This window comes from Falco punctatus (assembly GCF_963210335.1).
Source record: "Falco punctatus genome assembly, chromosome: Z".
In the NCBI taxonomy this organism is placed as follows: domain Eukaryota; kingdom Metazoa; phylum Chordata; class Aves; order Falconiformes; family Falconidae; genus Falco; species Falco punctatus.
The window spans coordinates 39,746,789-39,774,458 of NC_137586.1; the positions used below are offsets into that span (position 1 = coordinate 39,746,789).

The following is a 27,670-nucleotide window of genomic DNA, read 5'->3' on the forward strand; positions in this document are numbered from 1 at the left end:
ATATGTGCCCTGTCCTTTCTCTCCAGGCCACGATTCCTACAGCAAAATGAAAACTGTGTTTCAGCTACTGTGTGTCAGTCTGGCATGGTAATTTAAGCTGTCAGGTGAAGGTGTAATTTGTGCTGGTAATGTCAACAGATGATTGCAGTGGCTCTCCTGAGAAGGTACTTGGCCCTTACAGACGGAGGCGATTTTCAAAAAGTCGAGGCAGAAGACAACAATTAAATGAGATCGTAAAGCATAGTGGAAGAATAGCCACATCGTATCAGTTAGAGTGTCCATCCAGACAATTAGCCAGTGTCTGACAGTGATGAGTAACAGATGTATGGTTGTGTAGTATCTTTACTGCACTACTGCTTCCAGCCTCCCAACAGTTCATGGTTCAAGGACTTCCAAAACCCAAGGCAGTATAATTTACGCAACAATTCTTAATGACATCTCTTCTGCAGCCTTGTTGCTCTTTGATCCTATGTAAATTCTTGAAGTCTGTAACATCCAGTACTGAATCAGGTTCAGAAACCTCTTTTTCCCCCCCTCTTTCCCCCCCCTCTTTTCCCCCCCCTCTTTCCCCCCCCCTCTTTTCCCCCCCCCCTCTTTCCCCCCCCCTCTTTTCCCCCCCCCTCTTTTCCCCCCCCCCCCTCTTTTCCCCCCCCCCTTCCCCCCCTCTTTCCCCCCCCCCCCTCTTTCCCCACCCCCCTCTTTTCCCCCCCCCCTCATTTCCCCCCCCCTCTTTTCCCCCCCCCTCTTTTCCCCCCCCCTCTTTCCCCCCCCCTCTTTTCCCCCCCCCTCTTTCCCCCCCCCTCTTTTCCCCCCCCCTCTTTTCCCCCCCCTCTTTTCCCCCCCCTCTTTCCCCCCCCCTCTTTCCCCCCCCCTCTTTCCCCCCCCCTCTTTCCCCCCCCTCTTTTCCCCCCCCCCTCTTTGCCCCCCCCCTCTTTTCCCCCCCCCTCTTTCCCCCCCCTCTTTTCCCCCCCCCTCTTTTCCCCCCCCTCTTTCCCCCCCCCTCTTTTCCCCACCCCCTCTTTTCCCCCCCCCCTTTTCCCCCCCCCTTTTCCCCCCCCCTCTTTTCCCCCCCCCTCTTTTCCCCCCCCCTCTTTTCCCCCCCCCTCTTTTCCCCCCCCCTCTTTTCCCCCCCCCTCTTTTCCCCCCCCCTCTTTTCCCCCCCCCTCTTTTCCCCCCCCCTCTTTTCCCCCCCCCTCTTTTCCCCCACCCCTCTTTTCCCCCCCCCTCTTTCCCCCCCCTCTTTTCCCCCCCCCCTCTTTTCCCCCCCCTCTTTCCCCCCCCCTCTTTTCCCCCCCCTCTTTCCCCCCCCCTCTTTTCCCCCCCCTCTTTCCCCCCCCTCATTTCCCCCCCCCCTCTTTCCCCCCCCCTCTTTTCCCCCCCCCTCTTTTCCCCCCCCCATTCCCCCCCCCTCTTTCCCCCCCCCTCTTTTCCCCCCCCTCTTTTCCCCCCCCTCTTTCCCCCCCCCTCTTTTCCCCCCCCCTCTTTTCCCCCCCCCTCTTTCCCCCCCCCTCTTTTCCCCCCCCCTCTTTCCCCCCCCCTCTTTTCCCCCCCCTCTTTTCCCCCCCCTCTTTTCCCCCCCCTCTTTTCCCCCCCCTCTTTTCCCCCCCCTCTTTTCCCCCCCCCTCTTTTCCCCCCCCCTCTTTTTCCCCCCCCCTCTTTTCCCCCCCCCTCTTTTCCCCCCCCCTCTTTTCCCCCCCCCTCTTTTCCCCCCCCCTCTTTTCCCCCCCCCTCTTTTCCCCCCCCCTCTTTTCCCCCCCCCTCTTTCCCCCCCCTCTTTTCCCCCCCCCTCTTTCCCCCCCCCTCTTTCCCCCCCCCTCTTTCCCCCCCCCTCTTTTCCCCCCCCCTCTTTTCCCCCCCCTCTTTTCCCCCCCCCTCTTTTCCCCCCCCCTCTTTTCCCCCCCCCTCTTTTCCCCCCCCCTCTTTTCCCCCCCCCTCTTTTCCCCCCCCCTCTTTCCCCCCCCCTCTTTTCCCCCCCCTCTTTTCCCCCCCCCTCTTTTCCCCCCCCTCTTTCCCCCCCCTCTTTTCCCCCCCCCTCTTTTCCCCCCCCCTCTTTCCCCCCCCCTCTTTCCCCCCCCCTCTTTTCCCCCCCCCTCTTTTCCCCCCCCCTCTTTTCCCCCCCCCTCTTTCCCCCCCCCTCTTTTCCCCCCCCCTCTTTTCCCCCCCCCTCTTTTCCCCCCCCTCTTTCCCCCCCCCTCTTTCCCCCCCCCTTCCCCCCCCCTCTTTCCCCCCCCCCTCTTTCCCCCCCCCCTCTTTCCCCCCCCCTCTTTTCCCCCCCCCTCTTTTCCCCCCCCCCTCTTTTCCCCCCCCCTCTTTTCCCCCCCCCTCTTTTCCCCCCCCTCTTTTCCCCCCCCCTCTTTTCCCCCCCCCTCTTTTCCCCCCCCCTCTTTTCCCCCCCCTCTTTTCCCCCCCCTCTTTCCCCCCCCCTCTTTCCCCCCCCTTTCCCCCCCCCTCTTTCCCCCCCCTTCCCCCCCTCTTTTCCCCCCCTCTTTCCCCCCCCTCTTTCCCCCCCCCTCCTTTTCCCCCCCCCTCTTTTCCCCCCCCCTCTTTCCCCCCCCACTTCCCCCCCCCTCTTTCCCCCCCCCTCTTTCCCCCCCCTCTTTTCCCCCCCCCCTCTTTTCCCCCCCCCCTCTTTTCCCCCCCCTCTTTTCCCCCCCCCTCTTTTCCCCCCCCTCTTTCCCCCCCCCCTCTTTTCCCCCCCCCTCTTTTCCCCCCCTCTTCCCCCCCTCTTTTCCCCCCCCTCTTTTCCCCCCCCCTCTTTTCCCCCCCCCTCTTTTCCCCCCCCCTCTTTTCCCCCCCCCTCTTTTCCCCCCCCTCTTTTCCCCCCCCCTCTTTCCCCCCCCCTCTTTTCCCCCCCCCTCTTTTCCCCCCCCTCTTTTCCCCCCCCCTCTTTTCCCCCCCCTCTTTTCCCCCCCCTCTTTTCCCCCCCTCTTTCCCCCCCCCTCTTTCCCCCCCCTCTTTCCCCCCCCTCTTTTCCCCCCCCCTCTTTTCCCCCCCCCCCCTCTTTTCCCCCCCCCTCTTTTCCCCCCCCTCTTTTCCCCCCCCTCTTTTCCCCCCCCCTCTTTTCCCCCCCCTCTTTTCCCCCCCCCTCTTTTCCCCCCCCTCTTTTCCCCCCCCCTCTTTTCCCCCCCCCTCTTTTCCCCCCCCCTCTTTTCCCCCCCCTCTTTTCCCCCCCCTCTTTTCCCCCCCCCTCTTTTCCCCCCCCTCTTTTCCCCCCCCCTCTTTCCCCCCTCTTTCCCCCCCCCTCTTTTCCCCCCCCCTCTTTTCCCCCCCCCTCTTTTCCCCCCCCCTCTTTTCCCCCCCCCTCTTTTCCCCCCCCCTCTTTTCCCCCCCCCCTCTTTTCCCCCCCCCTCTTTTCCCCCCCCTCTTTCCCCCCCCTCTTTTCCCCCCCCCTCTTTTCCCCCCCCCTCTTTTCCCCCCCCTCTTTTCCCCCCCCTCTTTCCCCCCCTCTTCCCCCCCTCTTTTCCCCCCCCCTTCCCCCCCTCTTTTCCCCCCCCCTCTTTTCCCCCCCCTCTTTCCCCCCCCCTCTTTTCCCCCCCCCTCTTTTCCCCCCCCCCTCTTTTCCCCCCCCCTCTTTTCCCCCCCCCTCTTTTCCCCCCCCCTCTTTTCCCCCCCCCTCTTTTCCCCCCCCCTCTTTTCCCCCCCCCTCTTTTCCCCCCCCTCTTTTCCCCCCCCCTCTTTTCCCCCCCCTCTTTTCCCCCCCCCTCTTTTCCCCCCCCTCTTTTCCCCCCCCCTCTTTTCCCCCCCCTCTTTTCCCCCCCCCTCTTTCCCCCCCCCTCTTTTCCCCCCCCCTCTTTTCCCCCCCCTCTTTTCCCCCCCCTCTTTTCCCCCCCCCTCTTTTCCCCCCCCCTCTTTTCCCCCCCCCTCTTTTCCCCCCCCCTCTTTTCCCCCCCCCTCTTTTCCCCCCCCCTCTTTTCCCCCCCCCCCCCCTCTTTTCCCCCCCCTCTTTTCCCCCCCCCTCTTTTCCCCCCCCCTCTTTTCCCCCCCCCTCTTTTCCCCCCCCCTCTTTTCCCCCCCCCCTCTTTTCCCCCCCCTCTTTTCCCCCCCCCTCTTTTCCCCCCCCCTCTTTTCCCCCCCCCTCTTTTCCCCCCCCCTCTTTTCCCCCCCCCTCTTTTCCCCCCCCCTCTTTTCCCCCCCCCTCTTTTTCCCCCCCCCCCCCCTCTTTTTCCCCCCCCCCCTCTTTTTCCCCCCCCCCCCTCTTTTTCCCCCCCCCCTCTTTTTCCCCCCCCCCCTCTTTTCCCCCCCCCCCTCTTTCCCCCCCCCCCCCTCTTTTCCCCCCCCCCCTCTTTTCCCCCCCCCTCTTTTCCCCCCCCCTCTTTTCCCCCCCCCCTCTTTTTCCCCCCCCCCTCTTTTTCCCCCCCCCCTCTTTTTCCCCCCCCCCCTCTTTTTCCCCCCCCCCCTCTTTTTCCCCCCCCCCTCTTTTTCCCCCCCCCCCCCTTTTTTTTTTTTATTCTCTCTTGAAAGAGACATGAACAGTCATTTCAGTTCTCAGTACAACTTCTGACTGTGCAGACCTGTGTCATGTATCCTCTGTCTTAGTCATCCTTTTCCAGAATGAAGAATCCTTTGGGAGTTCATACAGCTAAGAGGTGCTGATGTCACAGTTGTTGCTCAGTGGATATAATTTGGAGGTCTTAGCTTATTTTTTTTTTATGCTTTTAATGCAGACTCATTTAACTTGGCTCGTATAAATGCAAGAAAAATCTAAAAGTATGCAGCTGTGCAGCTACAGCAATTCAGCTTCTCAAGGAGCATTGTTTTCTTTGTGGCTAATGCACAAGTGAAAACTACAGAGAGAATCCTTCAAGTAAGCAGAAGAAGGAGTGGCATATCATTTACTGAAATTTGAGTTGGACTGAAAAAAAGTTATATGACCTTCAGAGCTTTACCTGAAAAGAAAACCAGGATAAGTACAAAGGATCAGGACGAAGAAGAAATTCATCTATATACTGTTATGGAAAAGAGCATGTTATGCTACTGATTCATGTTTTAGATATACTTTAAAGATGACACTGGTTATTAAGTGATTCTGTCAATACAGTCAGGAGTTTCTTGGTGGTTTTATGCTTATATGTGTTAACCAAAGCTAATTATGGGATCTGACTCTTTTCCCCCACTGCTTATTATATTCTGTATGGTCATATATGCTGATAATCTATTTATGAGAGCTTTTCTGATATCATAAGAAAACAGGGATCTAATCTCACCTTCTTCCTCTTGAATGGATTGCAGGACTTGTTTCATCAGTGATTCAAGGTAGTGGCAGAACTGGGCTTCACTTCTCTGGAGTGTGTTACCATTACATAGAAAATTTTTCTGCAGTGGAATCCTAAGCTGTAGCTGTTTTGGATGAGACTTTTGTTCTTCTGGGGACTGCAGTTATCTGTAAATACCACTACTTACTGTCAATATAAGAAGTAGTTAAAAAACTTGTATATTCTTCTGTACCATCATCTTCAGATTATCTAAGATAAATGCTGCAATCTGTTACTTTCACACAGAAGATGTTGACTTAAACTGACCTCTTTATTTGCTTGAAAGTAGACTTGTACTCAAATGCATCGCTGAGCTGAGGGAGACCAAAGTGTTCTGTAAACTAACCCTCACAATGTCCCTGTGAGACTAGTGACCACTTTTTTTCTTATGTTACAGGCTTGGGGCCCAAATAAGCTGTGACTCAGGCAGCAAGCTAATGGCAGATGTGTGATTAAAATGCAAGTTTCCACTCTTGGTCTCTTATGCAAGTTATTAAATCTTTCTTTTCTGAAAATGAGAGAAACAGTAAAAATTATTCCATTCACGTTGCCTATTTCAGCACGCGTGCCGTACGTCTGGTGTGCTGTCATGGATCCTCTGTGGTTAAGTCATTGGTTCATTCACTTCTATGCAAAGAAAGAAGTGGTTTCTGAATAATTTCCTCAGGAAGAACATGCTATTGTTTTAATGATGAATGAAAAACAGAATAGAGTTCCCCAATGTGTAAGTGTTTTATAAAGAGTAACTGTGTCAAAAGAAACAAAGGGGGGAAAAAATGAAGTCAGTGAAAGTATCAGGCATCATTTTAGCTACACAGACTACAGTTCAATGCTGTGGCTTCTGGCTTATGTTTCTTTGTTTCGGTGATGTTACAAACGTACTAGAGCAGACTGAAAATAAGTGACTTGTGGTCAGTCAGGAGCACTTGATGCTTGCAGGGTAATGTTTAGTGTCCAGGAATTGGAGAAGAACAACACATCCCTGCAGTTTCTGCAGTAAGATGCATTCTGCAGAAAAACTGTGAAAATCCCAACATTTTGTACGTGAACTTTCTGAAAAGTTAGGTATTTCATCTGCTGCATCAGATGCTTTGCTGAAAGTAAGTGAAACCAAGTGACTGCTGCAGAACTCATTCATGCAAACCGTGGTTGAAGGATAAAAGCCCAGTTGTCACTGGAGAGGGAAACCATTTTAGTTGTACCAAAATCTGCTTTGCCTCTGATCTTTCATCCCCATCCTTAATGAGACCTACCAAATGCCTTGTTTCAGAAGAGGCTAGGAATTAAATTCATGCCTCCTGTATGCTGTAAGCCATGAACCGCAGAGTGGTTTTGATGATGTGCTGTGGCATCATACTTGTTATCACAGACAAACTCATATTCCACAGGCTACAAATACCTGTCTCCTTCCTTCAGGAAGCAATCTTCTCACCATCCTCTCCCCTCCTCCCCCCACCCCCCCCACCCCAGCATCCTTCCTAATCCATAGATAATAACTAAATTGTTTTCCATATCGTCTAAACATATATCATTAAACTTTTCCTACTCATGTATAGGTTTGAAATTTGCTTCTGACCCAGAGAGAGACTTGTGCACTCAAAAGATTCCATTAGACCAGCTGATGATTACTTTTATCTACAGACCTCATCTTATACTGTATACATTATGCATGCTTGTACTTCTTTCTCTTGATCTGTGGTACTTTGCAAAGACTTGTTTTAGGAAATGTGGTCCTCAGCTCAAGTAGTTTCCAGTGGTTGTGTATCATGATCATGCAATTTTGTGTTTTCTGTGCCAAAAAATTCAGTAAAAATTAGTAGTTGCTACACAGGAAGCTCAGAAAATCTGGTGCAATGTAACTTCTTTTGAACAAAGTGTTGTAATTCTTATCATGTTTTTATCTGTTTCTCGCTGACTCTTGCTGTTTGTTTTCTGACTTTCATCTGAAACTGCTGGACTAGGGAGAAGACTCCGTGATGGCATGCAGCAAGACAGCATATGTGATGTTTTTAAGCTTTTTTAAGTCAGCTGTGATTTTTAAGGCTATTATAAACATTGTTGTGATATTATAACATAACTGTGTTAATGTGTTTTACTGCACACACATTCTTTGCAGCTTTTGCACAAGTGGGTGGAAAAGTAGGTTCCTACAAACATGCTGCCTGTTATCATAGAGAAGAGGTGTAATTTCAAAACAAGGCACTGGAAGAAAATGTGGAACCATATAAGAATGCGTGTGAGCACCCCATATGTCTACTGGGAACCATTAATTGTCTTAATGGTGAGGTTAAGATTTGTTGCACTGAGGACTTCTAAGGCATTTGAAAAGGTTGTCCTGAAATTAGTATCTCCATTGTAGTTGAACAGCTTGGAGGCTTGTAGAGGTGTGCATATTTTACTCAGGACTTTGCTTTACACCACTTTCTGTTCAGTAACTGTAGCTACTTACAAGGTTTTTAGTGCTGACTTCTTGCCCCTTTCCCTTCTCTTGGGTTTCTCACTGCCCTTTGATCTCATTCCTGATAAAGGTCTGTGCCAGGAAAGCAGCATTAACCATTGTGGTGCTGTATTGCATGGGGAAATATTTATTTATTGATTCTGATGTGTGTGGGTTTCCCTCTACCCTTCTTCAGTCTTTTCCTTAATGGCAATTACATACTCTTGAGATTAAACAGTATGGTGTTAGGCTGGCACTGTAGCTGGTGGTGTTTGATAGCCCAGAGCAACAGAAGTAAGGTTTCTCCTAGTTTCTCTTTTGTTTTATTTTTAAGACCTGTGAACTATGTATTCTCAAAATATTTTTTAAGAGAAGCATTGATTTCTTTGCATTGTATGGAAGTGAGTGTACTTTGTTTCCAAAGTTTTGAGAAGATGCAAGAGTGCACAAGCTTTCTAGTGCATTTGACATGTTTTGTTCTGCTAGGTATTTGACAGCAGAAAAGTGTGAAATATCTGGGTGTATTTCTCATGTTTGGGTGGTGTCAGGTGGTGTTTTGAAATACCTTGTGAAAGAATCTCATTCCTTTCCAGTAATCCAGCCCCGAACTGAGTAACAGGTAAGTATGCTGCTTGCTTCTGAGTGCACACTCACATCTCGGGAGGTTCGGATGTTGTCCCTTGGTTGTACAGTGCTTATGTTTCTAGTTTCTGCCAGTGTGGAACCATGTGGGCTTGTATGAATGTGTGCTAGTCCCACAAGTTAAAAACAGTGAAGGAATACGTGAGGAGACTGGAGATGTTGCAGTTTGTTCAGTGGCTCATTGCTGTCTGCCTGCTGTGGTTTGCTTTCCGCACAGCTCAGATGCGATGGTGGCAGAGCCAGACTTGCAGGTGATCATTGTTCTTACTTAGGTGCAGTGCAAAATAAACTCCTATTTTATTTTATTTCTTTTAAGATGGCTTAAGCTGAGTTGGCTGATGTGATCCGCATGAGAAGTACTTCCTTGCTTAATGTTGTGGGAAGTGGTACATAAACAGGTTGTGTGGAGTAGCATCACTCTTGTGAAAGTGACATGCAAACAGTGTATCCTTCCAGCAGATGGGTGATAACGTAGTACGTAGTGGGCTGAAGCATCTCAGTTGCTCTAGCAGAATCTGTGTGTTGGAAGCTTCCCTGGTGCTGGTGAGCTGGAAGCACATACTTATGTGTGGCCCTGACTAAAAGCTGTTGTGAATCATGGATTTGAAAATACTGCATGAAGGCTGAAGGGTGAGAAGGCTGGGAGTACTGAGGTAGCAGCCTACCTGAATGGCATGGCAAATAACAGATTTGTGCAGACTGAGTTCTGTATAACTCTTAGATAAGGTAATTGGATGTATGTTGCGGAAGAGCTTGACGTTTACCAAAATCACTCTGAAGCAAACTGCAAAGCAGAATACTGCGTCTCTCTGCATATGACAGTACAATTGTAAAAGTGATGGTGTGCTTCTCTAGGACTGTACCATCAGGAGGAAATGCCCAGATCATGAGGTCCTTTAGGAGACCTCTTGCTTCTGCGGGTGTAGGAGATTCTGGTGACAGGACCCAGTCCTCTCTGGGGTTTTTGGTTGCACATGATCTTCTGGGGCCTTTAATCTCAACACTTGCTTTTTTTTAAAGGAACACAGCATAGGCACAGGTCAAAGGGAAATGGCAGGCCTTGGGTGCAGAAAGAAAGTGTTAAATAGGAAAATTCAGGTGCGTGGGAACTTGCAAGGAAATACGGTATTTAAATAGTTCAAACAGATACTTCCCCTGCCTCCCCGCCCCCCCCCCGCCCCCCCCCCCCCCCCCCCATTTGACCCAATCTGTGTTTGTGCAACCAAATAACCACACTCTCTAGGGTATAACTGGCCATATAGACAATTACTACACTTGCATTTGTGTGGTGCTATTTGAAGACTTCCACAGATTGGAAATAAACTGGTCAGTGATTGGAGTCAGATTTTCAACATCTCTTAGTTTTAAAGAAAAGCCAGTAGCTCCTTTACAGGATAGAAAAGGTCCTTCTTTCAGTAAGAGATTTTCAAATAACACAGGAAGAGGGAAGGAAGTGTTGAAATGGTTACTCCTGTTGTAATGGAAAACTTTATAGTAAATCTTTTCATTGTGTTAAGTATCTCCTTATGGCTTTGTTTCATTATTACTATTTTGTAGCGGTTAAGACAGTGATTTTGCAGTCTCTTTTCCACCCGTCCTGGAAAACTTTTACCATTTGCAAAATGAGGATTGCAAGCAAGGCAGAATGCTTTGTACAAAACAATGTGCTTGAAATATGACACAAGTGTGTTTGATGCCGGTTGTCATGAATGACACTTCTCTTTAAGGGCTAGCAGTACTTTAAAGAGGCCTTAGTAGGCAAAATTGTGGTAACATTACTTTGTAAAAGTAAGTTAAGTTTTACATAACTTTGTTAATTGCTCAGCTATATCAACTAACTTGTTAACTCTTTGTATCACATTATAATGAACACACTCTGTACTAATTTTGTCGGTGTGATAGACAGATGCCATAACTGAAAACTTTTGAACTGAGTTCAAGATATTAGGGGCCCAAGCCATAAAAAACCTCAATGCTGGGTCAGATTTCTTTAAATTTTTAATCACAAAGATACTTCAGCATTTGTTTCAGCTAGACATAAATATTACCTTTGAATTAGTTGAAAAGCTTCTCTGCTCAGCTTTTTAACACCACTTCTAAAGAATAGAAATGATTGAGTTTTCACTGCTGAAAGATGACTAGTTGAATGTAAAAGCACATGTGAAAGTAAGCTGTTCCACAGTGCTCATAATGCATTGGGAAGCTGAGAGCAGGGGATTAGGTTTGAGAAATAGTTTCTCAAGGAGCAGAAAGGAAAACGGTGAAAATCAATTTGATACAACAAACAGGTGCGAGAAGCACTGCTGGAGGACTTGACAGAATTTTTGTGCTCTGGGATGGCTACTCCAGTTAATGTTTCAGTGCCTTTATTGTCGTTGTGTGTACATTGTCTCTGATGAAAGGGTAATCCAGCCTCTTCAATAATAACAACTCTTTTGGCTTGAAACACTGAAGTATCAGATTTTGCAGCATGTGAGACAAAAGGCTCCTTTGCTGCTTCTCAGAATAAGATTGCAGTTGTCACTTTTCTCCTTCACCAGTGTGCCTGGCACTTCAGAGTGGAGCTCAGACTTCCTTTTGTTAATGAAAGAGAAAGAGGATCTTTATGCTCTTCTGTTATTGGTAATTTTTATTCCAGTAATTCGTTTTGATATTTAATACACATGACTGATGCCTAAATCCCCTTTAGGTTTTAGTTTGGAAAGTTAGGTTTCAGTTAACTGAAACTTGAGCTGCCTTCTTAAAAATCCCATCCTTAAGAAACGTTAATAAGAAAAAAAAATACCCCAAATCATGCTAGCTTTGTGAATACTCCATGCAATACAACACAGTTGACCGGAAAGCCTGAGAAAACAGTCAAATGCAGTTTTGCATCTCTTGAAGCGAATAGGAGAAGTGTGGTAGGTGAGAACTGTTGGCGAGGATGAGCCAGGCAGTGGTGTTTTTGGTAGGCTTTCCTCATTGGTTGCTTCAGAAGAGGATGGAAACAGTACTGATGACTGAAATAAAAGTAGCACTCCTGGGTGGTAGGTGCAGAGATCTGGGGCAGGCATGTTGCTATGAGGCTTTGTGTCCAAACCCAGGCATCTCAGCAATGAGAATAATCATGAGGTTTACAGCACAAGATACAGATTACTTGCTTACAGAACCATTCCTGATGCACCTTTACTAGCAGTTGAATCCCACTGTAAGTAAACTAAAGAGTTTGCAGACTCTATGTGCCTCAGCTAATTAAGTGTTGACTAAGTTGCATCATTGTGAATATAAATAAATGTGTGTTTGGTATTTTCTGTATTAAATTTAAATGCTTTTTACTGCTTTCAGTGTGGAAGAAAGGCTCGTGTCTTTCAGCTTCTTTTCCATAAAGGAAAAGAATGAGGAATTTGTTCAGCTTCTGTATGCAGGATAAATACGTTTAGGCATTCTTTGCATAACTGGGGGGGAAGAAGGGGTAGCTAACTTTCTCATTGTTCAGTTTATTTTGTAATCACATAATACAAGCTAACTGTGAAAACACTGTGAAAAACACCTAGTGGAACTACAAAGAAACAGTCTGTGCTGTACTGTTTCCCATACCAGCCACTCTTGAGTTCAGTTTCGTTTAAGATCTAGACTATTGTTTCAAGCTGTTACACTATGGCAAATGATCAGTGGTAACCCAGTGATGGATACTTTGCAAATAGCCACAGTCGCAGTGGCTGTTCTTCTTATGAAGGCATGTGGCTTAAAACTGCTTTATATTTGTTTATTTATGTATCATGCTCTGTATTCTGAAAGCCTGTCTCTTTTCCCCTCTGTGTGTGTGCATTCCAGTGACTTTATAACATGCAAGACACTGATGCCAGGGGGAGCTCCCCTGCTTTCCTCCAGCCTCAGAACGGGAGCAGTCACAGGTCTTCGGGGTACATCCCAGGGAGAATTGCCCCACTCCGTCCCCCACCACCTTCACAGAGCCATGCTGCAGCCGAATTTACCTCTGCAAGACAAGAAGCGCGGACAAGACTCCCATCCTTACCAGTGGATCGGCACCACCACCAGGCAGAAGCCAACAGGCATAAAAATACTCTAATTTGCTTTGCCATTTCTAGCCTTTCTCTTTTTGTTGCACTGGGGATTTTTTTGGGAATAGCTTCAAAATATGCTCCAGATGGTAAGTTCTTTTGCAAACAGAATGATCCTAGAAGTTATAGTTCCTCTGAACATAATTCAGTAATTCAGCATCAGGATTAGTGTTAAAATTAAGTGGAAAAATAGGATGCTTACTGCAATTTTAACATGGAATGAATCAATGTCAGGGGCTAAGAGCAGCTCCTTCTTCTGTGATCAGCGTCATTTTTTATATGTTTTTACTGTGAAGGATTTGATTTACTTACATGAAACAAAAAGGCGTAGCAGTAAATAAATACTGCTGGTGAGGGGGGAAGAAGCATGAATGTTGTCTTAAGATTATTTTTGTCTGCAGAAGCTGCCTTATACACTCATGGATTGTAGACAAAACGAAATCCTGTCTGTTTAAGCAGTAACTAAGGAAGGTAGTACAAGAGTGTTTAAGGAAAAAATATTTAAAAATCTGCAAGAATTAATACTAACAGTGTGTGGGTTTTTTATACACAAATTGGGCAGGGACCTTTTTGATCTATTAGCCCTGATTTTTTTCAGCTCATCTTAGAAAGCTAGGCAACTTTCATGGAATTTGGAAAACCTCCCAAATGTTCAAGTGGTTATAAAGTATGAACAAGTGATGTGATTAAGTACTGATCAATAACTATACAACCCTCTGGCCAAATACTGCAAGGAGTTGCTGTGAGGTGTGGTTGCTGAAAAGTTGGTAGCACAGTTTCGAGCATGAGTTATTTTGTTGGGGTTTGTTTGTTTGGTTTTTTTAAGGCAGAAGTCAAGTTTCTAAAAGCTAAACAGGGTTTTGAATTGAAACTGCTATTGTAACACAACAGACTTAGGCTCCTCAGTGGCTTTTGGCATAGTAACTCAAAAGATTCAGTTTCCAAAGTCAGTGCTACACAGGCTGAACAAGTTAGATAATCAATTGAGGATTTCAGGTAACAGTACAGAATGAATACATGCATCTAACTGGAGCACATTCGGTGTTGGCTTGCCGAGATCTCTTCTTGGTGAAGTTACTGAGTTCTCATAGTAATTATGGAGGAAAACAAAAAATCCTGAGGGAGTACTAAAGGCAAAGTTACTGCTATGTTGTGATCCAGATCACGGGTAATAGAGCTGCCTGTCTGCAGTAAGTACTTCGGTTACAGCCAAGTTCAAGAGAAGGCTGAGGGGTGACTTAGCCACTGGACTCTGAGAAGTACTTTGGGGCAGGGGGGGTCAATCTTTCTGCTTTGATACCAAGACTGTAACTTCTAGCTAATTAAAAGTTGTAGGTTTTGGTGATGGTTTTAATAGAAGTGGGGTGTTGTGGAATACATAAAATACTAGTCCCTTTACGCTTTAAAAGCTGATAACATGAAGGAGACAGCATGCCTTTTTGAAAAATGTGGGTGGTTTTGGAATGGTTGTGCTTCATCTGCCGTAGCTCATTCCAGAGGCACTGAGTTATGTGTATTTTTTGCACTGAAGGCATGGTGAGCACGTGGTTGACTGATCACTGGCGATACTGAGGATGTTGCGGGAAGAGTTTAGTGGATGGGCTGGTTTTTTTTGTTAGGCTAAGGAGTAACCTGAGGTTGTGACTGCTTTCCTTCAATGTCCCACTGCTTCTTGATGGAAGTCCTGGCCAGTTTTCAGCATTTGTTGTTGTATTGTGTCTTTCTGAATTTTCCCTGCATTATCTTTTTAAAAAACCCAACCAACATACACCCATAGAACCCTTTGGAAACCCTGACGTAAGAGAAAATCCTACAGGCACCAAGGAGAGTCTGGTTGAAATTTTAATTTCGCAGTATTGTTGCTGCAGCAGTTGCCCAAAAGTTTCCCAACAGGTTGAAATGTTCATACGCTCAGCTCCAACATGGCGTATGCAGTACTGCAGCCAATGACACCAGTCCAGCTAGGTGTGTTCTTAAAGGCTAATTGGAAATCCATATTTTCAGTACTGTTAATGGCTGTTTAAAAGGCAGCGGAGGGAATGTGAGACTTAGTAGTAATTGCGTGTAAATCCTAAACCTCCGGCATACTTTCCCCAAAGGGAAAATGATACTTGCCTGCATTTCTGTTCCTGCCTGTCAGCTGGTTTCTTTTTTCCTCCTTGCTTTTATCTTCCTGTCATCATCTTTTTTTTTTTCCAAGGAGTCCTGAACACTGGAGATCAGGGAGAGCACTGGAAATGCAATTTCCTTCCCTGTTTCCAGGGGCTTGTGCTGCAGGGTCAGGATGACAAGCTGTGGAGGTTTTCAGGGAAAAGTTCTTCTTGGCCTTTCCAGCTCTCAGCTGGAGCTTACCCAGGGTAAACAGGATCCTCAGAAAATTTAGCTGCCAAACTGTGATAAACTTCTGCTGAGCATAATATAACACTGATAACTTTTTCCCAGAGGCCTTAAAAACTCCAGACTTGGTGGCTAACCAGGTAGAAAGCAACTATTTAACTATGTCTTGAGAACTGTTTCCTGCCTTTTCTCCTGCCAAATTTCATATCTTTGCTCCAGCATGTGGAAGGTTTTAGAAGCTGGAATTTTTTGGGGGCTTTGGGGTGTTCTGGTTGGGTTTTGGGTTTTTTTGGCAGGGTGCTTTTTGTGGGTTTTGTTTCTCCACCATTTGTAAAACTATCACTTCCTCCCCTGCAACTCCATTAGAAACAGCTAAACAATTTCTTTTTCTTAAGGAGAGCTGACCCAATTTTACAGAAATGCTCTGAAGCAGAAGTTTGACTTGAAAAATTTTCAACACGAGTGGTTAAATTTGGCAAGGCCCTAACTACCTAATGTTTTCTGGTCTATGCTTCAGTTTCCATTTAATCTTGACTGCAGAGGCAGTGACTGTGATCTGTAAAATCTAATCAGTAATTTTGGAGGTAACATATGGTGAAGCATTAAATACTTGATGTCTCCCTGCACCCTACTGCAATTGCTAAGGGGGAATTTTGAAATACTTTTGCCAAGCACATCTGATCTGCTTGCCAGTAAGTTGATCCACTGTGCTTCAGAAGCATGCTTGCATTACAGGAGTGCCTATTTCTCATGCTGATGGCTTCCTTGCTAGATTGTAATGTACAACAGATTTAAATACTTTTTTTTATTTCTGAGTTATTGTGCTATACCTCTTCTTTCTGACTCAACAGAAAAATTTACAGTTACTAGGTCTTTTCTGTGAATCACACTAAGCAGAAATCATCAGGTTGTTGACGCGTGGTTTCCCCACGTTGCCCTTTGCTACTAGCCAGGAAATAACATGTTTCTTCACAGTGCTTGTGTGTGTGGTGTCTGGGGAAGAGGGTTTAGTGACTCTGCATGAGTCAGGCAGTAGATGCGTGTTTATCTGGTGAGTGCTCAGCAGTCTTGCTGATAGCAATTCTTCTTGCTTTTTGGCTTTTCCTCTGTTAAATTTCATTTTCTAAATGCTGTCGTCTTAGGATCCCCCTGAAATATTTTTATTTCATGTTTATATCGCTACTTGGATACCTTTTGCCCGTACGCAGTTCTGTTGGTTTTTTTCCTACTGGTAGTCAAATCTTGGTTTATGTGGGTTTCCTGAGTTGGAAAGGATTTGAAATGTGGAGAGTAACACCAAAGGAAAAACATTTCGGTTGGCAAAACTAAAACTGCCTGACTTTTAAATTCATGGGTAGGTTTCACTTTCTTTAAATTTGCAAGAATGGGCTATTTCTAATAGCTTTTTGCCTCCAAAGTTCCATTGCAGGTGTGTGGGTGTTTTTCTCCAGAAGATAAGATGTAAAAAAGCTATTTTGACTGTTACTCTCGGGTGGGCTGCTAGCCTGTTTATCTTGGCATCTTTTTGGTTGTCTTTTTCTTAAGAAAAATATTTTCTGTCTGACTTCCCTTTGAGTAAGAAAATCGAAGAAGTATACTTTCTATTTCTGTTTTTATAGTGTGCCTATGCTGCTGCATTGCCCAGCTGCTTTAAAGATGTGTGTGTTGTAAATACTACATTGCTATAACTTCAGCTGAAATCACACAACCCTGTCACTTCTTGCTGCTGCTTCTCCTGTTCTAGCCTCATACTGTGGTGTTCTTGCCTGTGTTCTGCCAGACCTTCAGCAGGGATTGCGTGTGTCTGCTCTTGTGTGGCTTGTAGCCTGATACTTAAGATGACTTCCCGAGGAGTACAAACTATGAGTTTAGACCTAGGAAATTGCTCAAACCACTAAGGTATAAGGTATTGCACTAAAGGTACTGAGGACATTGTCCCACTTTACCCCTTACCTGCAAACCTACACTGAAAGAAGTGATTTGTCTGCTTATAAGCAAGAAGAGATCAGCCTTTCTCACCCAGGGAGAGACCTTGAGGGAGGGGAGATACTTAGATGCTTTACAATCATGTTAGTTGGACTAAGTAGGTGACCCAGGGCATCCAGTGCTCAATGTGACTGCTGTGATCTGAGTTCTTCCCAATTAATTCTCTTCTACTGGAGGTGATGTAGAAAATCTCAAAAAAAATAATAATCAGATGGGCTTCAAAAGAATCTGTTGTCAACAGTATATATTGACAGGTCAGCCTGGCCATCAGTAGCTTAGTAAGAATGCCTTCACACCCTTGGCAGGTGGCTGCTTCTTGGCTGCTCAAGTACAAACGGCAGCATCACTGGCTGCAGTATTGTAACCACAGAAGGAGGTGGGAATCCTTTGTGGGTGGCTGACTCTGCTTTGCTTGTGTTCATGCTAATGCTGCCTTGATTAGTGTGACAATGCTTGTTTTTTAAAAGCTGAATATCACATTGTATTGCAGAGAATTGTCCTGATCAGAATCCTCGTCTTAAAAACTGGAACCCTGGAAAAGATCCTGAAAAGAGAGTGTTTATCAAAAAAGGGGATTTGTTTCGTCTGAACTCAGATGCTACAGTACACTCTATAGTTATACAGGATGGAGGTATGAAATAGCAAGATGAACATCATGCTTCGGTTTACTGTATGGCTTTTACTTCCGTGATTACATGAAAAATGTGGTGGAATTTTATGTTGCAGCTTATCGACCGGTTCCCCTGCTTTTACTTTTCAGCCTGCTACCAGACTGGGAATATCATTAAAATGATGAATGAACACTGTAGGGTCTTTTCAGTGGAGCATTGTTGTGGTTTTCTGTAAGATATAGTAAAACAAGACTTGTGTAGTAGCCTTCTTTGTACAAGATCTGATTGTGACTATGGTATGTTAGTAATTCTACCAAAACAGCAGAAAAAATTAGAAATAAGCCGGCCATATTCTTAGAAAGATAAATCACATTTGGTAGGAGTAACTTTCCCAAATAAACATATATAAGAGTGTAGCAGCTTAACACATAGGTGTGGAAAATAAGTCTATTTATGTTGTTGTTCTTATTGCAGAACTTGGTTCTTTGAATCTATCTGCATTTCGCTTTGACCTGCAGAAATATTGCTTTTCCTTTAGGGTTACTTGTTTTTGGTGATGATAAAGAAGGTTCTAAGAATATTACCCTGAGAACTCGATTTATCCTGATAAAGGATGGTGGAATGCTTCATGTTGGAGCAGAGAAATGCCGCTATAAATCCAAAGCAACTATTATTTTGTATGGGAAGTCAAACGAAGGTGCTGATATGCCAGAATTTGGCAAAAAATTTATCGGTGTGGGCCCTGAAGGAACCCTGGAGTTGCATGGGCACCAGAAGTTATCTTGGACTCTTCTGTCAAAGACTATGTATTTCTCAGGGCTGGCCTATGGTAATTACACATTCAAAAAGAATTTTTCCCGAGGACTAAATGTGAGAGTGATTGATCAGGACACAGCAGAGGTTTTGGAAGTGCTGAAGTTTGATACTCATGAATTTGCAGAAGACAGCTTGAAGCTCCAGACCCTACTGAAAAATAGAAGTCCTGGTCGCATTGTTGCTATTGCTGTAGGAGATTCAGCTGCTAAAAATCTACTGGAGGAAACCAGAGTGACTATTCAAAACCTTCTGGGAAGTAAGTTTGTCAGAGGATTAAGTTACAGGTAAGTAACTTATTTTCCCTTTTGTGCTGAATAAAGATTAGGTACAGATTTCTGCTACCTTTGTGGGTTTCATTAAACTTTGACCATGTCTGCTCTTAAAAGTTTTCAGAGGATTCTTGGTGTTGTATGTAGTACTGCAGTAATAGTATTCAGCGTGCAATATTTTGATAGTGCAGAGACTGATAGTTACAGGTATCTGTGTGATAGACTTTATTACTTATTACTTGCTCTCTTTCACTGTTCTTTACAGAAATTAAAACTGGGTGCAACAAGGACTTTTTTCTCATTCAAACATACAGACAGAAGACAGTTTCTAGGTGAAGCTTTTAATGCGTATGACTTTGGAGGAGCAAGGAATGTCAAGCTAGAAAGTGAACACAGGGAAGGGATGCTAATCCTGTCTATCATACAGCATCTTACTCATACCTGTGCACTGCTGACATGAAAGTATATTACCCCTCCACTGATTCTGCAAGGGAACTGACCTGTAAAATTTTTTTGTTGTGGAAGTTACACTTGTCAGGTGTTTCTGTATCTCTTGACCATTCTTTTATTGGTTGGGGTTTGGATGGTGGGGCACAACTGAAGAGGTATAATATGAATTATTAAAGCAGGAAACTTCAACTGCTGTGCTGTTCATCTAGTTGTTGGAAATGTCTTTTCGTAGTGTGTGTTCTGAACTGGGCTTTGTGCTGCACAGGATTAGCAATACAAGTGAAAGGGACACCAAGTCTCCTGTCAGTCTGTTCCTCAGCTTCCATTAAGATGGAAGTTGCAAAACCTGTTTCTGTTTTTCAGTATTTTCCAGGAAATCAATTGCTTATTTTTTCCATTCTATTCTTACTCCTTACTGTCCCCCAACGTCTGGGTTCCAGTTATTTTCCTCTCTCAGCACTGGCAGCAGCAGGCTGGGGCGTCAGTCAGGATGGCATGTTCTGACCTCGGTTCCCGTCAGGAGCACCTTTGTGTCACTGACTGTGTAAGTGTGTGGTCATGGGATGGAAAGCTTGCAGCGCTGCCTGTGAAGCAGTTAGCTCAGAGGTGCTGAGACCTGGATGTCCTGTAATAGTTACCACCTTGTGAAAGCAGTGAAGCCCATGAGGAGGTTATTCAGGTCACTGTGCAGCCAGCCCCAGCATGACCTGGAGGTGTTGTGTCTGGTGTTCATCTCTGCCCCTGACCTCCATGCTGGTGTGTCTGAAATGAGGAACTTACTCGGCCTGCGGCTGGGAAGAAGCAGCTTTTCATCCTTCTCTACTGAACTGATTCTTGTCTGTTTTCATTAGTTGGTAGGGGCTCCAAGCATGTAAAATTGTCTTGTTCTGCTGTGGAAGACAGGCGAGAAGCTCTCCCCAAGCCCTCACTGAGGAAAACCAGGGTCATTTTGTTGGACCTGTAAAGCTAGTGAGGGTGATTTTGGCATGGAGATGAATACTGTATTACACCCCTCGCACCTTCTGCCTCTTCCTGCAAAATAGCATACATTAAAATATGTTGATATTTATTTTAAATGTCGGTATGTGAGACATTCAACTTGTTTGCTACTGCTACTGAAAAGCTTGCCCTGTATGCACAGGGGACTGAAATAAAGGCATCTGAACTGAAGGTGGTGTCACTATCTGCCTTTGAATCAGTCATGAGCAACAGTCTACAGTCTAGCCAGCTGACACTTTTAATTTGAATGATTCAACTTTACTGATGCAAAAGTTTTTGGCTTTTAAATCGATGATCTTGACTGCTTCCTCTGCACACATAATTATGGCATTGTAGAGCAGTAAAGCACAGCAAAATAGTAGACTTGTGTTTTGAACTTGGTGGTAGCTTTCTGTGGCACGTGATTAGTTTTGCGTTTCCAAAAACTTGGATGCATTGAACAGAGCTGTAGGAATGGGAAGTACATCCAGGACAGTTCCCTGTTCCATGCTGGTGCTCAGCCAAGTAGGTGTCCTGCTGAGGGAAGAGCCAGCAAGGACAAAAAGCAAAAATCCTTGGTCTCAGCCATCAGAAACATGGCTGATCCCTCATGCGAAGGTTGGGTCTGAGCATCCTGAAAGATTCAAAAGGTATCACCCATCCAGTACAGTGATCACCAGTGGCTGATGCTGGCTGTGTCCATCCTTCTGGGCCTGATGCACATGCGGTCCCCTGGGACTCCCGGCCACTCTGTGGAATACTGCTTGCCATGGCATCGTGACAGCAGCAGGCAACAGCAGGGCCACTGGTGCTTGCTCCTAGTCCTTCTGTGCCCTGGTGGAGCTATTTGGGAGTAGGATCCTGTATCTCTTTTGTCACATGTTTCTTGAAATTTGCTTTTGGGAAAAGTGTATGTTGTTGAATGTTGTATTAAAAATGTATGTGAGAGTCGTCTCCATTAAGAGTTCTTGTATTTGCTAATTTATATACAGGACACCCTGCGTTTTTTAAACTGCATTTTTTTTTCAATGAGGTCTACCCATTTTTCTTCTACATTTTGAAGTTATATTTTAAAATCAATTTGAAAGAGCAGGGAAAAGATTTTTTTTTTTTTATCTTTGTCTTGTCCTTTACCTGTTTTTGAAGAATTTGTTAAGGACCATTATATTTAAACATTCACTTTTGTTTTTCACAGGCAAGCCTGGGCTTTTGTTGGTGTCATAGGTGGTGGAAATTCTTCCTGTAATGAATCAGTGAAAAACTATGAAAATCACAGCACCGGTGGGAAAGCACTTGCTCAGAGAGAGTTTTTCACAGTGGATGGTCAGAAGTTTGTTGTGAAAGCTTACAGTGAATGGAACGATGGTAGGAAAGTGTTTTGTGAAACCCTGCAGTTGAGGAAGAAGAGAAAATATTGTGTATGCTTTTTTTCACTAGAGCTGTTGTTTGAAATTTAAATTTCAGTGTGCTGCTTTAAGTTTCATTTGTTTATTTTCGTTTTTTCTCTTGCTATGGATGAAGTATGAAGGATGAAGTACAACCTATTTTCTCAATCTGTTTGTGTACAGAATGCTAACAGCTTAACTTTAAAAGTCTTCATTTTGGATGTGTTTAGATAGACGTAAGGGTCTTCTAAAATGCTGGAACAGATTTCTTTATTTTTTTTCCTATTAGTAATTTTTCAGTCATGTGTGCTGTAAATCTAAGCTTCTGAGATGTTGATGATGATCCTAAAAAGAAAACTTGGTAGAAGCCAAGATAAATGTTTTATTCTTGTTAAAATTTTCTGTTACTGTTACTGAACTTTAGGCAAATTTTCTCATACCAAGTTGAATCTGGGTATAAAGAGCCTGGAAGGCCTGTCACTCATTTGCTTTTATCATTTATTTGTTTTTGTATTTAAGATATCTTTGATCTGAGTTTTGCTTTTTATGGGCAGTCATCTATTTCTGGTTCTGGAATTACTAAGCAATTATTTGCCTCACAAGAATTTTTTAAGGTATTCAGATATTTATTTGTTATGTAATTGAGCCATTTGATACTACCCCTTTGCTGTTTGTTATGGCCTGATAAAATGTATAGACTTTTATCTTGGTGAATTGTGGATTTTTGAAATATATCTTCTACTTGCCAGTGCTGTAAATTTAGGGTGAAGAGTTAGCAAGAGCTGCTGAACTTATGCAAATCCATCACAAGGCAGTGAAATGCCATGTGTGTTTAACGTAGCCTGCCAAACTATTTTATTATTTGTCCATAAAAAGGAAGGTCCCTCTACTTTGTTTTGCAAGGTCCTTGATTACATCTGTAGAGTTTTAAATGGCAGAAAACAAGTAGATATAGCTGGACCTACAAATTGATATTGGGGGGGGTTGTTTTTTTTTAAAATTAATAGATTTTTCCTATCACACTTAGTTCCATTTCCCCCCCTTGTTTTATTTGAGATCCACCAAATAAGTAGGTTGTGATGGTATCTCACAGTACATTTCAGAGCAGAATTGTACTTCAAAGGGCTTTGGAGCTTGTGAAATCTCATACAATTTTTATTTGTATCTTCTTGGAGATGGTTTCATGTGAAGGTGAATATAATCTTATATTGTGTTTACTTTTTTTTTTTTTTAAATTAGGCGTCCCAATTTCAGGCTTCCAGGTGAAAGCTGTAGGTGGAGTGATACTGAATCTTCTGGATGATGTTAGTAGTTGGGAGCACGGAGACCGTATTGTGGTCGCAAGCACAGACTATTCAATGTATCAGACAGAGGAATTCACTCTCCTTCCCTGCCCAGAGTGTACCAAGCATCAGGTCAAAATCAAAGGTACAAGAGCAGTCATCACTTGAAGATCCTTGTGAAATGCATATTCACAGTAGTACACACTGGGTAGTCCGTTTCGGTGGGAGCAGTAAAGAACAGCCTTTTAACCTACTTCTGTACTGCTTTGTTGACATATACAGGAATGTGCGCTTCTTGCTATGAAGTTGTTCTGTATAATGTCAAGTCTGCCTCACAGCTTACTATATTAACTTTTCTTTCTCATTTCTTCCCAGGCTTATTGAATGCTTTAGTTTTCTTTCAAGAGGATTATGCTTGTTTTCCTGTGTTAGCTCCTTTCTGTGTTCTCACTAGGTTTTTTTTGTACGTGCTTGAATGGCTGTAGTGGTCATTACCATTTCCTTTGCCTTCGGTACCCTTCCCATCTTTTGAAGTGTTATCGTTATAATATCTTTCTGTTATTAAAAAAAGAGAAAGAAAAAAAGAAGGGAAGTAAAAAGAAAATGGCAATCTTTTGAACCTGTCTTCCCACTCCTGTCCCTCCTTTTCCTCAGTTCCCCCTCCACCCCCCCACCAGCAAAACTGTTATAGAATAAGTGGCACTTTGAAGCCCCTGCTCACACAGAACGTCCCTGAGTAGTTGCAATCTGTTTTTCCTTTGGGCGTGCTATGTGCAATATGGTCATGCATGTTGTTGACCATTTCCTTTTTTATCATCTGAGTCATTCTGCTTGACTTCATGAGAGCCTCCTGTGGGACTGGCTCCCCAGCTCTGCCCGTGTCTGTTTTTTCCTTCTGCCATTCCATGCCCGCTCTGTGCCAGCGCCCTCCTCCCTGCTGGTCCACCAGCCTCCAGTCTTGAGTTTCCCCTCTTGCTCCCTTATGGTGGGCTCTGGTGTTTGCAGCACAAACTGGTGTTATTTTGCAGTGTTCGTTTGCAGCAGCTGATCAGTGCTCTTCAGAATCTGGGTTTGTCCCATTTGCCTCTGTATGGTGTGACTTCCTCTTCCTCAAACCACTCTTCCTCCATTCTTGGAAGTTTTCTATGAACCCTCAAACTTTCCTGTTCCCCCATGTCTTAAGGGACTCCCAGTTTGTATGTCCACTTCGCAGTGCAGTTTTGCATCCCACAGCATTCTTCAGCATGGATCAGATACGTTTTACTGCATTGTGATGTCCCAGATACGGAAAAAGCATATCTAAGTTCATCCTGTTACACATCAGAGAATACCAGGGTGTGTGAAGCCCCAGAGCTAAATTAGTGCCATCAAGCATGACACAAGCATGGCAATTCCTGGGCAGTATTTTGAAGAGCAAGATTAACTTGAAGGTTGCAGTACAAAGTTTAAGAAGGTTTCTGTCACCACTGAATAATTTATGTGCAAACTTTGTTTCATCTAGAAATAATGTACTGTGAAAAAGCAGCTGCTTTTAAAGGATTTAAGATTTACAATATGGCATAAAATACAATCTTGGCTTTTTTTTTAAAATAAATGCTATCTGAAATATATCTATATATATATCTTTTACAGATGTTAAAGGAGATGAGTTAGCCCATCTTCTTTTTTTCACCCCCAATATCAAGTTTCCTTTGTCATAATAATGGATACTGTTTAAAAAAAATCCTCAAACCAGCCTATATATTTGTTCCACAAAGAATGACTTTTCTGTAGAATGGCACCCTTGACATGTTGAAGAACTCACAGTCTTGAAATTATTTCTTTTACTTTTTGATGAGTTTTTTAGCTATATTGGCCTGCTTTGTAGTAAGGAAACTAAAAAGTATTGTTTTGTAGGAGTCCTAGTAACTCAGTCTTAGCTTGGTCTATATATGCTAGTCAAATATAGGGGAAAAAAAAATAGGTAAGCCTTCAGGAAGAGGATTGCAATCCCATTTACAGACATCTGTTGTCTTTTTAAATCTTCAACAGCAGGTACAGAATTAAAACTGCTCTTGGTTCTGCCTCGTATTGTGGTGGTAATGACCAGTTTAGGCTTGTATCTTTTGTAAGCTTTGAAGGGATAGCAACAGTGTATTCAGGGAATCAATACATGGAAAAAGAAAAGGGGGTGGGGAATATTTTATTAAAATAAATACATTCTTCAAGATTTAAAGGACCAGATGGTTTTCTCAGCTTGTATGGACAGATAAGAAACTGGTTTATTCTTTGGAAAGCCGGTGTAACAACATTTTGTTTTCCCTTATTTTACTTTATGCATCTTCAGAATAGCTGTTTAGGAAAGAGCAAATTTAATTAGGAAAGCAAATAATTTTTTCTTTGAGAAGGGTTGAATACATTTTTTCTAAAGGTGTTTTAGCCTCATTTTCAGTTCTTAATTTTTCTTCAGAACAGATTAAGCAGCCAGTGTCGTCTTCTAAAGTAAATCAGCATTTATGTTTCATTAAAAGCTTTCTAGATACATTGGTTTCCTTTTAAACTTTTGGGTTTTATCCATTCTGTTCACAAATGATTGGGCTGAAATTAAGATGCATTTGTAAATAAAACATTGGGATTTGTTTAGGATTAGTTGTCTTACTAAAATGAAAAATACATAGACGGTAGTTTGTCATGGAAGGAAACATGGAGTAGCATACTTGATTCGTCATCCTGCAAGATGCTTAACTGTTAATGAGTCAGCCACCATCTGGAAGGGGGAAATTCGCATGGTGTCAGCTGGGTTAGTGTTTATAGTCTTTAATAGTTATGCGCTTTTTGTTTGTCATAGCATAAGAAAAGCTAAGAGAGAACATCACGTTAGGGTATTAGAACACATGGAGTTTGTTGCTGTGATTAACTTGCTCATATAAAATAAGTCGGTTTTGTTTTTAACCAATGACAACTCTTCCCCACCCCCACCCTTCAAAATTGTTTTTGGACAGAAACTCCTCAGTTTCCTCACATTGGAGAAGTTATCGATGGAGTGGACATGAGGGCAGAAGTTGGAGTTCTTACAAGGAACATTTTAATCAAAGGGGAGACAGAAAATACCTGCTATCGTGAAAAGGAGTGTCAGTTCTTCAATTATGATACATTTGGTGGACACATCAAGGTCTGAAAAACATTTTAAAGTAGCTTTCTGTTATGTAAAGGCATACTGAGGACAAAAAGGTTAATGCTAAATTTGGAGTGATTTGAAAAACTAAAGAACCTGAGTTCATACACTTGCTTTGTGTCAAAATGACTTAGTTGTCAGCTTTGCCAAAATTAGATTTAACTCATCAAGACTTGGTCTGCAGAATTGGAGGAAGGGATATCAATGCATAAATGTTGTAGGAGTGTCCAGCACATATTACAGTGTTGTGTGGCAGGGATTAAACCTTACAAGTGATGTCCATTCATGTTCATCCTGTAATATTACAGAGTAAAGTTTGATATCTCTTTTCTCTGTCTTCCCTCCTTCCACTGCCTTTCTACCCACCCACCCCCCGCCCCCCCCGCAAATGATGTGTGTTGCATCCTGGAGATCTGCCTCATCTGAAACTGTGCACTAGAGAGGCACAGAGAGGAGAGAAACAGAGTTGGACCCTGGTGGCTTGTTATTTATTTATTTTTTTTAATTGAAAGCACTACAGTTATGTAAAGGAAATTGCTTCTAATTTCTTGCATTACTATAAAGAAAGCTGAGAGGAAGTATTATAGAAACTAATAGTTGAACTCATACTCACTTATGTTTTTAGATGAAAGGATTGAGCAGCAGTGTGTCAGCTCTTCACGGTCACTGGAGAAGTCTGATGCCTTGTATTTTAAATGCAAATTTATTTGTTCTTATTATGTGCTGGTCACAGTTTAAATCTCTCTTTCTAATATAGTTGGATGCAGATTTTAATTTTATAGTGGGGGACATAACAGTGGGAAAGAAAATATGCCCTTCCCCTACTGTGTGGCAGCTTTTGTTTTGTGGAAGAGAATTAGGTGGGCTCAAGGCACTTTTTTGTGTTTGAGGTAGTGTAATGAAAGAAGATAACGGCAAGCTGTGAATCTTGCAGAGCGTGACCTTGATTTGATTGCCAGAATAGCACAAATACAGTAGACCCCTCAGATGTCTGGAAGATAGAACAGAAAGCATTTTGAGTCATCAGAGTTGTTAAACTGTTCCCAGGAGACTGTGAGAGTAGCTGTGTGTCTGCTGCCAAGCCTCGTCTTAAGCACTAAAAGCATTTTCAGCTTATGCTAATCTTGTGTGCTCAAGCAGAGGGAGCCTAGGCACTAGCAACTGTTAATGGCCTCAGGGGTTTTGATCATCTTGGATTTTCTACTGTCACTGGGACAGTAGCATAAAGGAGGCTTGGTGGCAGTGAGGAGAGGCACTGGTTTGTAGTTTTATGACTGTGTCAGTGATTTTAAATGTTAAGAGTTGGAGATCTCAGGGATGCCTTGTTTTGACCATTCCTCTTAGGAGTGCAATTAGAGGAGGAGGAAAAAATGATCCATATTACTAATTTCCCTAGAGGACAAAGTACATGTGAAAATGGTTATTTTTTTATAAATACCCAGTACAGGTAAGTTAATGAAGTGCTGGGGAGAATTCAAAGACCAGAGCAATTCTTGGAGGTGCATGGTGATAGGACAAAAGGCAATGAGACCAAACTTCAACAAGGCAAATTCTGCTTAGATACCAGGAAGATGAAAGGGAAGAACCAATAGATGTCATACAAGCGTCTCTGTGGCTGGAGGTATTCCTTGGGCAATGTGCTGAGCAGCTGTCTTTAAGCTGACCCTGTACTGATCTGGCGATTGTACCAGGTATCTCAACAGGTTCCTTTGAATCTATTATTCTGTGATTTTATGATGGTACAGCTTCAGTCTAGACAGGCCCTGTCATGGCTGATTTCTGTTTATTTGTACGGTGTGTGGTTATATGTAAAGAGCGTTTCACATGCTAGCTGTAAAGACCAAACAGTAAAGCATGGCAGCATGTCTGGTGAAAAATTGCTCAGTTTTGGCCACATGGAGATTTAGCTTTTATGCTTATTTATGAAGGATACTGTTTTGTAAGGCAGGATATAGAGCCAGACAGTAAAGATTGTTCTTTTATTTTGTTGGCGTATGGTAGCTGTGCAC

At 43.9% G+C, this 27,670-nt stretch overlaps 1 protein-coding gene across 7 annotated transcripts in view; it reads left to right on the plus strand.

Moving 5' to 3' along the window:
• Positions 1-27,670, plus strand: part of CEMIP2 (cell migration inducing hyaluronidase 2) — a 69,746-nt gene that overhangs the window by 20,969 nt on the left and 21,107 nt on the right. For 4 of the 7 annotated variants that reach the window (XM_080373346.1, XM_080373348.1, XM_080373347.1 and 1 more), the window contains exons 2-7: positions 12,145-12,481; positions 17,206-17,346; positions 17,865-18,426; positions 21,035-21,204; positions 22,464-22,652; positions 25,489-25,658. In XM_080373346.1, coding sequence (XP_080229472.1) covers positions 12,157-12,481; positions 17,206-17,346; positions 17,865-18,426; positions 21,035-21,204; positions 22,464-22,652; positions 25,489-25,658 — 1,557 coding nt within the window. In that variant the 5' untranslated portion in view covers positions 12,145-12,156. Of the gene's footprint in view, positions 1-12,144; positions 12,482-17,205; positions 17,347-17,864; positions 18,427-21,034; positions 21,258-22,463; positions 22,653-25,488; positions 25,659-27,670 lie in introns of those variants that run through there. The other 3 variants (XM_080373350.1, XM_080373351.1, XM_080373352.1) reach the window with 3 other exon arrangements.